Source organism: Colius striatus, chromosome 6 (genome assembly GCF_028858725.1).
Source record: "Colius striatus isolate bColStr4 chromosome 6, bColStr4.1.hap1, whole genome shotgun sequence".
In the NCBI taxonomy this organism is placed as follows: Eukaryota; Metazoa; Chordata; class Aves; order Coliiformes; family Coliidae; genus Colius; species Colius striatus.
Window position 1 is genome coordinate 6,533,447 of NC_084764.1, and position 14,281 is coordinate 6,547,727.

The 14,281-nt window shown below is 36.7% G+C and overlaps 1 protein-coding gene across 2 annotated transcripts in view; it reads left to right on the forward strand.

Moving 5' to 3' along the window:
- The window catches only part of FUT8 (fucosyltransferase 8), a 129,364-nt gene that overhangs the window by 57,685 nt on the left and 57,398 nt on the right, over nt 1–14,281 (forward strand). For both annotated transcript variants that reach the window (XM_061997909.1, XM_061997908.1), the window contains one exon: nt 10,609–11,035. In XM_061997909.1, the coding sequence (XP_061853893.1) occupies nt 10,833–11,035 (203 nt within the window). In that variant the 5' untranslated portion in view covers nt 10,609–10,832. The remainder of the gene's footprint in view (nt 1–10,608; nt 11,036–14,281) is intronic.

The following is a 14,281-nucleotide window of genomic DNA, read 5'->3' on the forward strand; positions in this document are numbered from 1 at the left end:
AGATCCAAAATTATGATATTTGAAGGCTTTGGTGCTGAATAAATCTCCCATTTGCAGTGAAACTGATGATGGTGTATACTTGTGCCCTGTGATATATGTGAATAGAATTTAAGAAGGAAAAATAAGTAAATTTACACAATAATTAAGTACACATGTGGAACTCTAGAAAATGTATGTCCCTACTCCAAAAAAAAGTACAAAATGGATAGTTCTTATAGATAAACTGAAACAATCAACTTGAGTAGAAAAGTGAAGGAACTTCGTTTTGGATACTTTCAAAGTACAAACACTAATACGTGTTTCATGAATGGCTTTCTGGTCTCTGGATGAATAATATATATAATCTGTATATTAGGTAATTAAGAAGTTATGGAAGAAGTTATTTCTTTCCATGCAATATTCTTAAGAGTTTGGAACGAAATCAGATAAAGTCTCATGGGATTAGTATAGATGAATGCTACAATTAGAAACAATCACCAGCCCTGGCTTGATGACAGTCGTATGCAAAGCATAGGGACAAATTGTGAAAGAAATGACAATTAACAAAGCAGGGCTAGATGAAAATGGAAAATTAGATGAATGCAATGCAAGTTTGCCAAAGATTATTTGATCTAGATTATTCTAGGTGTGCTTATTAACTGTTTCAATGAGGGAAAGTAAATTTTCTAATGAAACACGGCTGGGGAAAAACTGGCTATCTGGACCTACTTTCAGCATCGTCTTGGTACACAGAAGATTATATATTGAGTTAGAGAAAATGTGGATGAAAAGTAGAATCATTCATTGGAAAAGGAAAGTGACTTTTGCTGCAAGGAGGTGGATTAGATTGAAGACACTTGTAGTCTGTAGTGCATTACATCTGATATTCATGGTGGGTATTCTCAGTAGTGACCATGTCACAAAAAGATCATAGATTATAATGAAATGTAGGTCACAAAGTAGAGGCATGTTATGAGGAGGGGCAGAAAAAAGTGCAAGAAGACATTTTTACTTGGGATACTGGAGTAGTAAAATAGGATAAATATTATATCATGATATATAATCATATAACTGACTTGAGAGTTGGGCAGAGAGGAACCTCATGAGGTTCAACAAAGACAAGTGCAGAGTCCTGCATCTGGGGAGGAACAACCCCATGCACCAGGACAGGCTGGAAATTGACGTGCTGGAGAGCAGCTCCAGGAGAGAGACCTGGGAGTCCTGGTTGATAACAAACTAAGCATGAGCCAGCAATGTGCCCTCGTGGACAAGAAGCCAATGGCAGCCTGGGGGTCAAGAAGAGTGTGGCCAGCAGATTGAGGGAGGTTCTTCTCCCCCTCTGCCCTGGTGAGGCCTCATCTGGAGCCCTGTGTCCAGTTCTGGGCTCCCCAGCTCAAGAGGGACAGGGAACTGCTGGAGAGAGGCCAGCACAGAGCCACTAAGATGATCAGGGGACTGGAACATCTTTCATGTGAGGAAAGGCTGCGGGAGCTGGGGCTGTTTAGTCTGGAAGAGAGGAGACTGAGGGGGTATCTCATTAATATTTACAACTATCTAAATGGTGGGTGTCAGGAGGTTGGGGCAGCACTTTTTTCTGTGGTATCTACAACAGGACAAGCAGTAATGGGATGAATCTGGAACACAAAACGTTCCACTTAAACATAAGAAAAAACTATTCTCCTGTTGAGGTGAGTCAGGGAAGGTGTCGAGTCTCTTTCTTTGGAGGCCTTCAAGACCAGCCTGGATATGTTCCTTTGCGACCTGATCTATGTGAACCTGCTTCTGCAGGGGGGGTTGGACTGCATGATCTCTAAAGGTCCCTTCCAACCCCTACCATTCTGTGATTCTATGAAGGTAAAATCATTCAAATAAGAATTTCTGTAGATGAGAGCTTGGCAATTTGAAGAGATACAGATGAAAAAGATCTGGAGGTATTATGTTCTTTCAGGATGGTTGCTGACTACCAGAGAAGTGTGGCCATGGAACAGACAAATCTAGTCCTAAGATATATCACCAAAAGCAGGTCCAAGAGATAAAAGCAAGAACTTGATTTATACAGGATACTGGTAACTTGTGGCTTATGTATACAATTCTGATACCTGGTGTTCTGGAAAGATGTGATTGTAATAGGAGCTGATGCAAGATGTGGTGAATTTGTAAGCTCCTTGCAGTGCAGATCTTGTAAGCCAGCATGTAAGACTCAGAGTGACATATGAGTCTGAGAAGGGATATAGCTGCTTCCTGTAGATGCTCCACTGTGTGCAGAATAGGACAGTAACTGAGCCCTCTAAATGAATTTGTACTAGAGCAAGAAAACACAGTTATAAATCTTAAAGTTACTAACTTAAGTTTACTTTAGTGATGTGAAGGTTCAATCTAAGTTGCATGTACAGTGTCCTGTGGTTTTTGAGTCTCTCACATTTGATGATAGTGTGAATTGCTTGTTTTATGCAGTGGAAAAAGAAATGTAGATGATGTAGATGTCATTACATATAATGCTGTATGTATTAGCTGTAGTGATATATGAGTTTTACTTCATGAGCAACTGTTTCTCTTTTCACCTTACATAAGGTACAATGTTTTTTGAGAGAATCTAGGTCAGTAGGTGGTTGAGCCAAAAGTAGACTTGCTTAGCTTGCTTTGAACTGTATCTAAAATAACTTGAACTGTACATTGCCAAAAAAAAAAGCAGTATAATGCTATTCTGGGGCCATAGTTCTGACTAACAAGCAAAAACACAAGAAGAAAATCTCCCCTCTGTCACCGAAATTGTTATTGAAAGCCTATTGGGAATAATAAGTTAATAAGGATCTTATTTAGAGATACATGAAAGATGTCCCTTCATTTGAAATGATGGCATTGGGCTATTCAAGTTTCCAATTTGTAAGTACCTTTTAAATCTTTAAAGTAACCAGAAGGCATTATGGGGTCAAGTTGAGGATATATTTCTTATTTCATTGATTGATCACATTTGCTGTAGCAAAATAACTTTGACATGGATGCACATTATTTCTCCTGATGATGTTTGAGCTACATTTCAATCCCTTTTTATTATCATTTTAATTACAATAACGTTCTCCTTCTTTCCTCCAGTCATTTTATAAACACTGCATTGCACTGCATCGAAGCACTGCTTTTTAACCAAACCTTTCCTTTTAGTTTGGCAACAAAACATTTTTTATATGCTATACAGTCAATTGTGACTGACATGTGTAGTATGCACAGTTTAGTTTCCCGATTAAGGCATTGAAACAGACCCTTATTTTTATGTAAATACTCGGTCTTCTCTTTAATGGAGTCTAAATAAATCTGTGACACTAACCACATTTTGTGTGCTATGCTTTTATCAGTGAATAAATTTTAATTTAACTCCTCACAGTGTTGTTTTCCTTTCACCCAGTGCATTAACAATTGAGTATTCTGAATGATTTATAATAGTGAGTGCTTATCAGAACTTTTTACTTCATTAAATAACGCTGCATATTCGTATTCACTTTTGATAACAGTGCTACAGGGTTAAATTAAACCTGAAAAATAGCTTACTGTAGGTGATACTTTATTTTGAAGTTAGCATTTGCTTTTAACATTATTTTGTTCTTACTCTGCAAAACTTTTTCGTGATACTGATTTTATTTCATTAGTAGCTCAAACGGGAGTTTGAAGTAACAAATGAGTTTATAAAGAGTGACAGAAAACTCCTGTTTTTAAATACAAAAACCACTGATGTTAACTGTCACCAGTGTCTGTTTGTTTATTAGTATTTTAGGAAGATTTCATACCTGCAATCTCTTCCTCTTCAGTGTCCTATGGGTCCAGGAGACCCCTTGTGTTCATCCGTTGAAGGTTTTCCACTGCTTATGTAAAAAACTACTACTTTATTTCCTGACAGCTAAAAGCTGTATCATTACAAACCTACATTCAAGACTACCTGAAGGTTACCACTGTCACTGTGGCATCTCCAGCCCATGTTGATGCTGGCATTAAAGCCACCATACTGTTGTATGCTGCTGCTTTTACTGAACTTCATCTTTCAGTCAATGCCTAGCATCTATGTTGGTGCTGTGACCAGGTTGAAACCTTCTTGACTGATGTAGTGATGAAATTTAAAAAGAAGATTCACTTGCAAGCTTGATGCAGAGCAAGAGCTTTTTGATGAGTTGTTGACAGGAACAGAGCAATACATTCTTTCTCACCCCAAACACCCAGGAGAAGCCCTGCCATAGGTGATATCTTAGTACATAATTTTAGAAGGTGATAAGAACGTAGTCAAATATTCTTGGGATTCCCTAGAAGGGAGACAAGAACAAATCTAAAATTGCAGGGAAAAAATGCAAATTAGCTAATTGTCAGTACACTACATTTTAATGAGCTTCTGCACTGCGAAATGCTAGGATGCAAAGCAAATGTAAGACAAGAAATGGTGGTAAATCTCAGGGGATAACTATTAAATTAACATACATGGCTGCCTCCTGTGAAAGAAATGTAACATAGCATTCTTAGAGAAAGGATCTTCACTATATAAGAACATAATTTAATAACAACACTAATCATTCTTATTTAGATATTTTCCTGGTTCCTGCTTAATAAAATATATTTATTGGTACTGCTCTCCCACACTTTTAAAGTTCAGTGCATTCTTGTTTTGACCCTCAGTGTCGGGCAAGATTAATGACCGTGTATGTTATGATTCATCTCAGCTTTGAATTACTGGGTTTGGGGACTACTGCTGAGTTCTCTCTAACTTCAGGCTTATCCTTTCAGTCTTGGCAGTCCTGAACTTAACTTACAGTATGGAAACTCATAAACAGCTATATGAAATTAAATAAGCCTAAATATCGACATCACATCTTGACTTTCTGTCAGGCAGATATATGTGGCATCTGTCTGTGTGTGGAGGTCTTTCAGAAACCAGATACAAGCTGTAGAAATGGAACAGTTTGAAAAAACCGTTTCCCTATTTGTTCATTTATTTCTGCTAGTCTTTTATTCATTATAATTGAATTTATTTAAAGGTCTTGTATGGGAATTTGACATATTGAAATACTTTTGACATTTTGCATTCCCAGATCAGTATGAAATGGAAGAAAAAAAAAAAGTAAAAGGCATATTGAAGTCCAAAGCCAATAGTTAAGAGCAGTTAGAACTCATGTATCATTAGACATACCACATTGGAGATTATAGGCTGACTGTTTAATGTTAGTTCAGGATGTTCTTCCTAATTATTCAGAAAGTTTGGCATCTTTATTTTATATATAACTATACTGTGACATAGCTTATAAAAAGAACAATGACGTCATCAGAGATTCATAGGAATCAGATAAAATATGCTATCTTTTGCATGGTATATAAAATGTTGAAGAGAAGTGTTTGAACTCCATGTTCTTTAAAGTACTAAGTTCTTTAATTGTTTTAGGCTTAATTTTATTTATTTTCACAAAGTGAAACCTGATTTCCTGTTAAAGAAAGTTCAAGTGTCAGTACTTTAAAATCACTTGTATAAAAACAATGTGCAGGTGGTACAAGAACAATGTATTTGAAAGTAATTATACTGTTAATTGCTCGTGGTGTGCAGTAATGTAAATAAAAATGGTACTTATTTGTTTTTACCTCTTCTATATACTAGAAAATTTTATAAGCTGTTGAGATCCATAAGTATTTGGCCAATCTTAGTCTCAGAGCCACACACAAGTACGTGATGAGGATACCATTCCATTTTCTTCCTCAGAAGATTGTCTGGTATTTCCCCTGTTGGAGTTTCTAGTTATCCTTTTAAATCAAACACACAAGAAGTTACTTTTTGATTAACAGAGTGTTCTAGAGCTTGTTTTTAAAAGTAAATGTATGATAGATGACCATTTAAAGTGTGGACTTTTTGTATTTGACAACACAAACCCTGCAATAACATTTAAAATATTGTTTCTTCTGCATTTTAAGTATTGTTGTAAAAGTATTCACACCATATCAGATCAAAGGCTTATCTAACCTAATATATCTCCAACACTGGTTTGTTGTGGTTGTCTAGGGAAAACTACAGAAACCAGAATACTATGGTGATACTACCCTGGTGTATTCTCCAGTTTCCAAAAATATATGACCGAGGATTCTGGGAGCATTAAGTGATATCTTTGTGGGTAACCTTTGATGAATTTTTGTCTTGCTTTAAATGGTGTAATGGCCTTTGAAATATAAACTTTTAACACCTACGGTGTTTCTGTTGTATCTAGCAACAGGACAAAATGTAATAGGATGAAGCTGGGACACAAAAAGTTCCATTTAAATATAAGAAAGAACTATTTCACTGTAAGGGTGGCAGAACAGTGGAACAGGCTGCCCAGAGGAGTTGTGGAATCTCCTTCCTTGGAGGTCTTCAAGAACCTGCTGGACATGTTCCTGTGTGACCTGATCTAGGTTGACCTGCTTCTGCGGGGGGTTGGACTAGATGGTCCCTTCCAACCCCTACCATTCTATGGTTCTATGTTTCTGTGAATCTGTTCAAGTTAGAAAGCTTTGCTTGTTATCTACTTGTACTAGATGTAACAACAAACAGTTCTATGCTGTTTAGTTTCTTATACTGGCAAATGATTTTTGTAGATGTGCCTTGTTTATTTCTGAGTTGTCCTTTCTACTAATCTGTTTAGCCACTTGTAGTTACTGAAAGCCATTCTTTCTCTAATTGTTGTAATCATTTTCTATATAATTTCCATTTCCAACATATCTTTGTGAGTTGGTTGCAGTGACGTGACGGTGACAGTTTCTATTGGGGTTTATGTTTGGGGTTCTTGAGTTTGTGTTGGGTTTTTCTTGTTACTGTGAGTTTGTTTTTATTTTATTTTTTAATGTCCTTCAGACCATTGCTATCAGCTTTTCTACTTTATGTGGAGACTTTGTTACCTCACTTTTCATCTTGTTTTCCAAATCACTTAAGAAGATATTAAACTATGTGAGCTGTACCCTGAGTCCTCTTGAGGTCCCCAATCATTCTTTCCAGTTGAACTGATTGCCTAGTCTTTCTGTAAGTTTTTCCTCTTTGAATGGAGTGAGGATTCATGTGATGAACTTTCTTCTTCCATGCAGCTTAGTTTCTTTGAAACATTTTCAGGAGCATTTTGAATGCCATTTTGAAGTCTACATTGACTAGATCAACTGTGTAACAATTAGAACAGTTACTTTCTTGCCTTGTGTGTTTGTTTTCATCTTCAAAAGAACTTTAATAAATGTGTGAGGCACAGTTTATCTTTCCAAAAGCCATATTAGTACTTTGATTTACTTTGATTGCATTCATCCTTAAGCTTGCAGTTTTATTTCATCTTCTTATCATTTCTGCCAGTTTGCCTGACACGATTATAGTTTCTTTTTCTGGCCTGCCGTTGCAGGGAACCCTGATGTAGCCCTTACAAAGGATCCAGTTTACTGTTTTCATTTTCCATTCCTAATCACCATGTGGTGATTAGAAGTGAGAGGTTATATATTACTGTTAATAATTAAACTATTGCATTCTTTGACTTCTTCAGAACTGTTGGAAGAATACCATCTGTTCTTGACAACTTGTTTTATTAAATTTGTGGGTTGGTTTGATAGCCTGTTCTACTAACAGTGTTGTTTGAGACAGACCGACGTTTCCCCTTCATAAAGAAGGCATCTGATTTGTGAGTCTGCTTAAGCACCTGTGTTATGAAAAACAGATTATAAAAAAGACAGTCAGCATTTTCCTTACAAAATACTCTAAATGATTCTTACATACTCTCATCATTTTTTGACCGTAGAGTCTCAAGTAATATATCTGCTTTGGATAAAAGGTTTAGTATTAATTTTTGTGTCTTTAATGTAGCAGAATTTACAGTCTTACCCATCTAATCATTTGATCATGCTTGTAACTCAGGTGAAGTCACCTTTACCTGCTGTTTTAATTAAGATCATGCTATCTTTCCAGGTGGTACGGAATCCATCTCTCATTCAGAATAGTTTGTCTTCTTGTAATTAATCACAGCACTAGTGCTTTTTTTACTTTGTTGCTCCTAGGAGGAGATTATATCTGAGTGTATTGTGCAGACTGTCATAAAGTGGTCCTCCATGCAGAAACTTTTTGATCTAAGTTCTACAAACTACTTATGATTAAGTCAAGACTTCTTCATAGTAGCTTTTCTCCTAGGCAGTAATTTAATAATACCTGTAGTGTCTGTTTATTCTCATCACGATTCCCAACATAATATTTACCCAATGAGTAGAAGAACATTTGAAGTCTCCTGTTATTTTTTCCACTTCACACATTTTATGATTTCACTTAGCATATTGCAGCCACAGTCAACCATTTTCTGGGTAATTCATAGTATAGATGTAGGAATACATTTTCCCAGTGAAACCTTAAATGTCAGTCCATCAGGGTCAGTCCATTTTATATTCATCTTTGGTGAAAGTAACTAGACTTGCTTTGCTTATAGCAACAATACTCAGTGGGTTGGGTTTGACCTGTTGTGTTTCATATCATGTGGATTCTTTTTACTTGTGCCGTGACCTGTAAATATAGTTGAAGAAACCATTATCTTCCTGAAGACCGTCCCATGCTTTTGCCAAGTGAAAGCAAAAGCTATATAAAGGCTTGCTTGAAGATCTATAGAAAATGACATGATCCTAATGTGGGAATCTGACATTGCTTTCAAAGAAAACTGATCTTCTTATAACTCATCTTGTCACAGATACATAGGATGGAAAAGCCTGAGTGATATGACAAATAGTTTCCATTCCGTTAGTAATACTCAATTTCCAAGTGGTTTATCTTGTGTACCATCTTACTACTCTAAAGTGGATTTTGTTTTTCAAAAATGTATAAATAAAAATCCTTCTGTAAGATAACTAGAGATTTTTTTCAGCATTTTTGATAGTATGTTAGAATTTTTGTATCTGGGTGTGTGTGCTCCAGGCATATGTCCATGAGTGAGTGAGTTTGGAAGTCATTGCAAGTTGGAGCTCTTTTCTCTAAACTTAAAACAATAGATGTTTTTCAACTGGAAGAGGTGTTTAAGCTCATTGAGTCCAAGCCCTCCCCTCACCGTGCCAAGCCCAGCACTAACCCATGGCCCTCAGCACCTCAGCTCCGTGGCTTTGCAATAGCTCCAGGTGTGGGGACTCCTCCACTTCCATGGGCAGCCTGGGACAGGGGCTGACAACCCTCTCAGGGAAGTTTCTCCTTGTCTACCATCTAAACCTCCCCTGGTGCAACTTGAAGCCTTTTCCTCATGTCCTATCACTTGCTACTTGGGAGAAGGAGACTGACCCCACTTTGCCACAATCTCTTTTCAAGTAGTTGTAGAGAGTGATAATGTGTCCTCTGAGTCTCCAGAGTAAACTAGAAATGAGTTGTAACATAGTAAAGAAACTTAAATGAAATGAAAACCAGATTAAGGTGAAAGAGAAAATAAAGAGAAAAGTTGGGTGTGGATAGCACCTGGGAGGAAGTATAATGGATTTATAGATTTGGGAATTGGAAATATAAGTTATTTTGGAAATTATAAATATGCCTTTTGCAAAAAGTAAAGACACTACCTTGCAGTGAAAGAGGAAGAGAGGTGAAAAGTACTTCAGATTTTGCATGTGCTGATCAGTTAAGTCTTAAAATCTGTTTTAGATAAAGTGAGGAGATTTTTATTCTTATTGGATGGTGTTTTGCCAAGTAGAAAATGAATTGAGGTGATTTTGCCTTTTTTTCTTTAAATGGTTCGATATTTCTAGATTAGAGGAGATATTATCTTTCCAGATTTATATAGTTTTATTAATAACACTTGTCAAAATGGATTTGATAGTTTTAAAGCTGAAGAAAAAGGTTTTGAAAATTTAGGTTTCTAAAGTCATGCCTGATTTTCAGCTGTGGACAAGTGTAGCAGTGCCACATGCTCTGCTTCATATCCCCTTTTCCTACCACTTAAATGTTCAGAATGAACTGTTTTGTCAAGTACGGTGGAACAGTACAGAGAGAAGTTGTATTATCTTTCAATTATAGTCAAGAAATAAAATTTGGGGTTTAATTTTAGATGGGTATTTCAGAGGCCACTATAAATATAAGAGAGATACAGTGTATCATTTGTTTAGGAATTATTGCTTACACTGTGCAGTGCTTATAATTTGCTTAATTACAGCTGCCACTAGGGCAACCTACTTGCAAGTAGTGTAATATATTGTTAGAATGGCTATAACTTCTGTTACAGAATGACTTATGATAAAAATGGAGAAGAGACTTCATAGGAATGAAAATGAATTTGTTATTGAAACAGAAGTTCTTTGTTGATAGTAAAGGAGATAAAATTTACCACAGAATGATTTTCAAACTATTTTCACGTGTGAAATGGCACATGAATTGGTAAATATTCCTCTTATAGAAAGTTTTCTTTTGGCCATTTTCCACCTGGAATTAGTTGCATTATCTTTATGTGGTTCATTCAGCACTTTTTTTGTGGAAAGTTAAAAACATCTTTCTTTGTCTCCATGACAGAAAGTAGCAGCATTGTCTATCATCATTCCTGACTGTTAATGACAATACGTTTAGCTTAATTGCAATCCAATATATTTTTAATCAGAATTTTATTTTCTATTTTTAATCAGATTTATAATTTCAGATTTAAAAAATTCTTTTCACAGAATATAAATGAAGAATGATGGGCTGCTAATGCTCTCTTCGTGCAGCCCCGTAAGGATCTTCTCGAAGGACTTGCAGTTCGATAAACACTGAGAAAACTTCTGCTCCAGTACAATGTGGTGAAGCGAAGGAACTGAAATTGTCCACCTTTGTACAGGCCAAAGGACTTAAAATGTTTGTCATTTTGTGAGCAGAAGCAGTTCTGGAGTGAATTGAACTTCTGAAAATGCGGCCATGGACTGGTTCCTGGCGTTGGATTATGCTCATCCTCTTTGCTTGGGGAACTTTACTCTTTTATATTGGTGGACACCTGGTACGAGACAGTGAGCACCCAGATCACTCTAGTCGTGAGTTATCCAAGATACTTGCTAAACTTGAACGTTTAAAGCAGCAAAATGAAGACTTAAGGCGGATGGCAGAATCTCTCAGGTAGGATCTAAAAGTAATTAAAACTTTCCAGAAAGCAGCTGAAATCTGAAAGAGCAGAAATTCAATTGAAAGGATCGATTGTGCGTTTGGTTTGGGTTCTTTTTTTTTTGTTTGGAAAGTCGTGTTTAACATTTAAAAGTATAAATAAGTGTTTTAATCAGTGCTCTAACAGAAAATAAATTGCAAAAGCTTTAAACAAATAATATCTTGTTCAGATCTAATACAGCCGTTGTTTAACAATCACTATTTAATGGTGTCCAAGTGTTACTGTCACAGCGAGAGTTCTGTAGGTGATTAACTTCTCAATACCAACTTCAAACAAGTGCAATTATTATGATGATCAAACCAATTAGAACAGCTAGTGATTTTTCTACACTTCTGCGTGCAGTAACTGGAAGATTTCATTTTCAAAGTGCTGAAAACATTTGTACAGCATGTTGAAGGTAAACGTGGTCTTGCTGAAGATGAGCTGCAATAGACTGCTGCATTATATGAATTCTTTCAACTAAGGCCTTTCCCTTGCCATGCTGCTATATTTGTAGCAATACTTGTAAAATAGTAGCATTATCTCCCTTTTAATAGTTATTTGTGAAATTATAGATGAGTACAGTTACAATTTGAAGTGTTTTCTTTCATCTTTTTAGAGGGATGGTGTTTAGCATAGGTTTCAGGTATCTCCTTTCCTAAGCACTTGTAGGGGAAAGCTGCTTAGGTGGGATGTGTGCCAGAGTTAGGTTGGACCTAAGTATGTGGAAATCACTGCATACAACTTAAAAATCCTGTTGGATCACAGGGACAACTGCAGAAGCTTCGTATGTTGTTGAGAAGTACAAAGCTCAATGCAAGGTTTTAAAGAATGGGAGGGTGATGTTTGGTTTTAAAATCTCAGAGTTGGACAGATTCTCCTACTGTCTCACAACTATGTCTACACAAGCACCAAGACATATGTGTCAGTGTAGACCTGTGTAGAATTGAGAGAGCAAGGGACAGTGACCATTGGGTCTTTGTCATGTCTCGTGTGTGGCTCGTGCTTGGCAATGAGAAATTGGTTTTGGACTTGCCTTTTAATACCCTTTAGGAACAGATGCTCTTTTGGACCTTACTGTTTCACTTCATAAATAATAGGAAGAATTATATAATTTCACAAATACTTTTGTTTTCTTTGCTGGGCGTTTTTATTATTCTAGTCCTGTTCATGTTACCTTATCTTTAAGCCACTATATTTCTCTCGTTCATTTGAATGAAATCACACGCAATGGACTCTGTAGCAATGAAATGAATACCTCTCCTCTTAACCCTGTTCTGATATTTCTCCTGGAGCATTCTCATTCATAGAAAGGGCTGTTTGGATCTGGCAAGCTGGGTGGACTTCCTTGCCTTACTGGAATTTCTTTTCACTGCACTCCATTCCTGGTTTCTGGAACGCACTGCAGATATGGCTGCACGCTGATGAGGCTTCTTAGCTTAGAAAGACAAATGCCTTAGTTTTGAAGGTGTCAGCCCTTAAGAAGTACCTCAGCATTTTCGTGGTGCTGCACAGAGGTGGAGATATGCTGCTGACTCATTTGACCTCTCCACTAAGCGTGGATTATCTACACCTTGAGTAATATGGCCATGAATGGCTGAGTGGGCTGTAGTTTTCCAAGATCAATTTATTGTCATGTGATAACAAATGCACTGGCAAAAAGTTTTACATCTTTTTATTGACAAAATGGTGTAATGTGGAATATGCTGCTGTGAAGAAACTTAAGCAAGGTCCTATATTTGAATAAATTCTTTTAAATTCCTTTACTATTAGATGATAAATAGTCAACCTTAGAGCTTCTTGCCTCAGAGGGGAAATATTTGACCTTGAATGTTAAAGATTACCACCCTCCATTCTTTCAGCCTACCATGTTTGGCTGACTTGAGTAAGTAATGTGATGTATTGCAAATTGAAATACAACCAGTTCAGACTGCACAGTGAGTAGGTTCTTGATTTTACTAATGACAGAATACTCTTTTTTGGTCAAGAAGGTGGCAGCAGAGGTGGGATGCATACATCCAGGCTAAACGACATATTAGGCAGTGATGATTTTTCTGAACATCTTTGTTCCCTTGACCTATCTATATTCAGATAAATAATGTGTTTTCAGTAATCAAGTTTTAAATAATAGCTTATACTGTTGATAAGTTTCCATGATTTACAGAAATAAACCCCCATTTGTTTAGTTCTAATCTAAACACATTAGACTGTACCAACATTCCTTCTCTATGCTTCAGTTAAATGCTGTGAGTTTTTGGAATTATATTAGATGATCCAAAGCTGTCTCAAGTGGACTCTGTTCAACTTCTTTTTTGTGAGCGTGTTGCTTAATATTTGAGACCTTTCTTCAAAGTGGTTGTATGTAACCACAGAAACTCTTGCATGAGAAAGCCTAAAATTACTTTAAATGCCAATTTGAACAGCAACACTTCTCCAGGTTCAGAAGTCAGTGCTGGCTGGAAATGAGCTAGTTTGGCATGGGAAGATGTTCAGACATTGTTTTTGTATGGAAGTGATCTGAGCTTGGTGAAGCACTAGAGTTTGAGGGAAGTGCTGTGTTGCAGTGCAGAGCACTGGCACAGGCTGCCCAGGGAGGGTCTGGAGTCTCCTCTGGAGGTCTTCAAAACCCACCTGGATGTGTTCCTGTGTGACCTGATTAAGGTAGACCTGCTTTGAGAGGGAGGTTGGACTAGATGATCTCTACAAGTCCCTCCCCCATTCTGTGATTCTAGGATTTTTCTTGAGCAGAATCTGTGATGCTGTTTGTATAGAAACTTCACAAATAGGTTTGAGAAATATCCTAGTCAACCTGAGTCATTCAACTATTAAATCATACAGGTGATACAGAATTCCAGTATGTCATCTCCTTGTTTAGTAGATATAACAAGTGATGTTAAAATAACTATTAGCTTTAAAATCCTCTCATTTATAGTTTTATAGCAATATGGCTGTTTAAAATGAGGCATTAGTGAACAGTCCATGGATTCAGTATCTGTGTTCTGGAAGAGATCACTGCTGCTATGAATATATATGAAAGAAACAAAACACCTCTTTACCTACAGAAATGGAATTAGAATTAGACAGAGAAGTTTACTTTGCTCCAGTTAACATCCTAAGGTGAAGACGCCTTCTTTTTTAGGCTTTACTGATCAAAGGCAGAAGGGATGGAACTATTATTTGAGTATGATTTAATTGCTAGAAGCTTTCTTTTTGTACTGAGA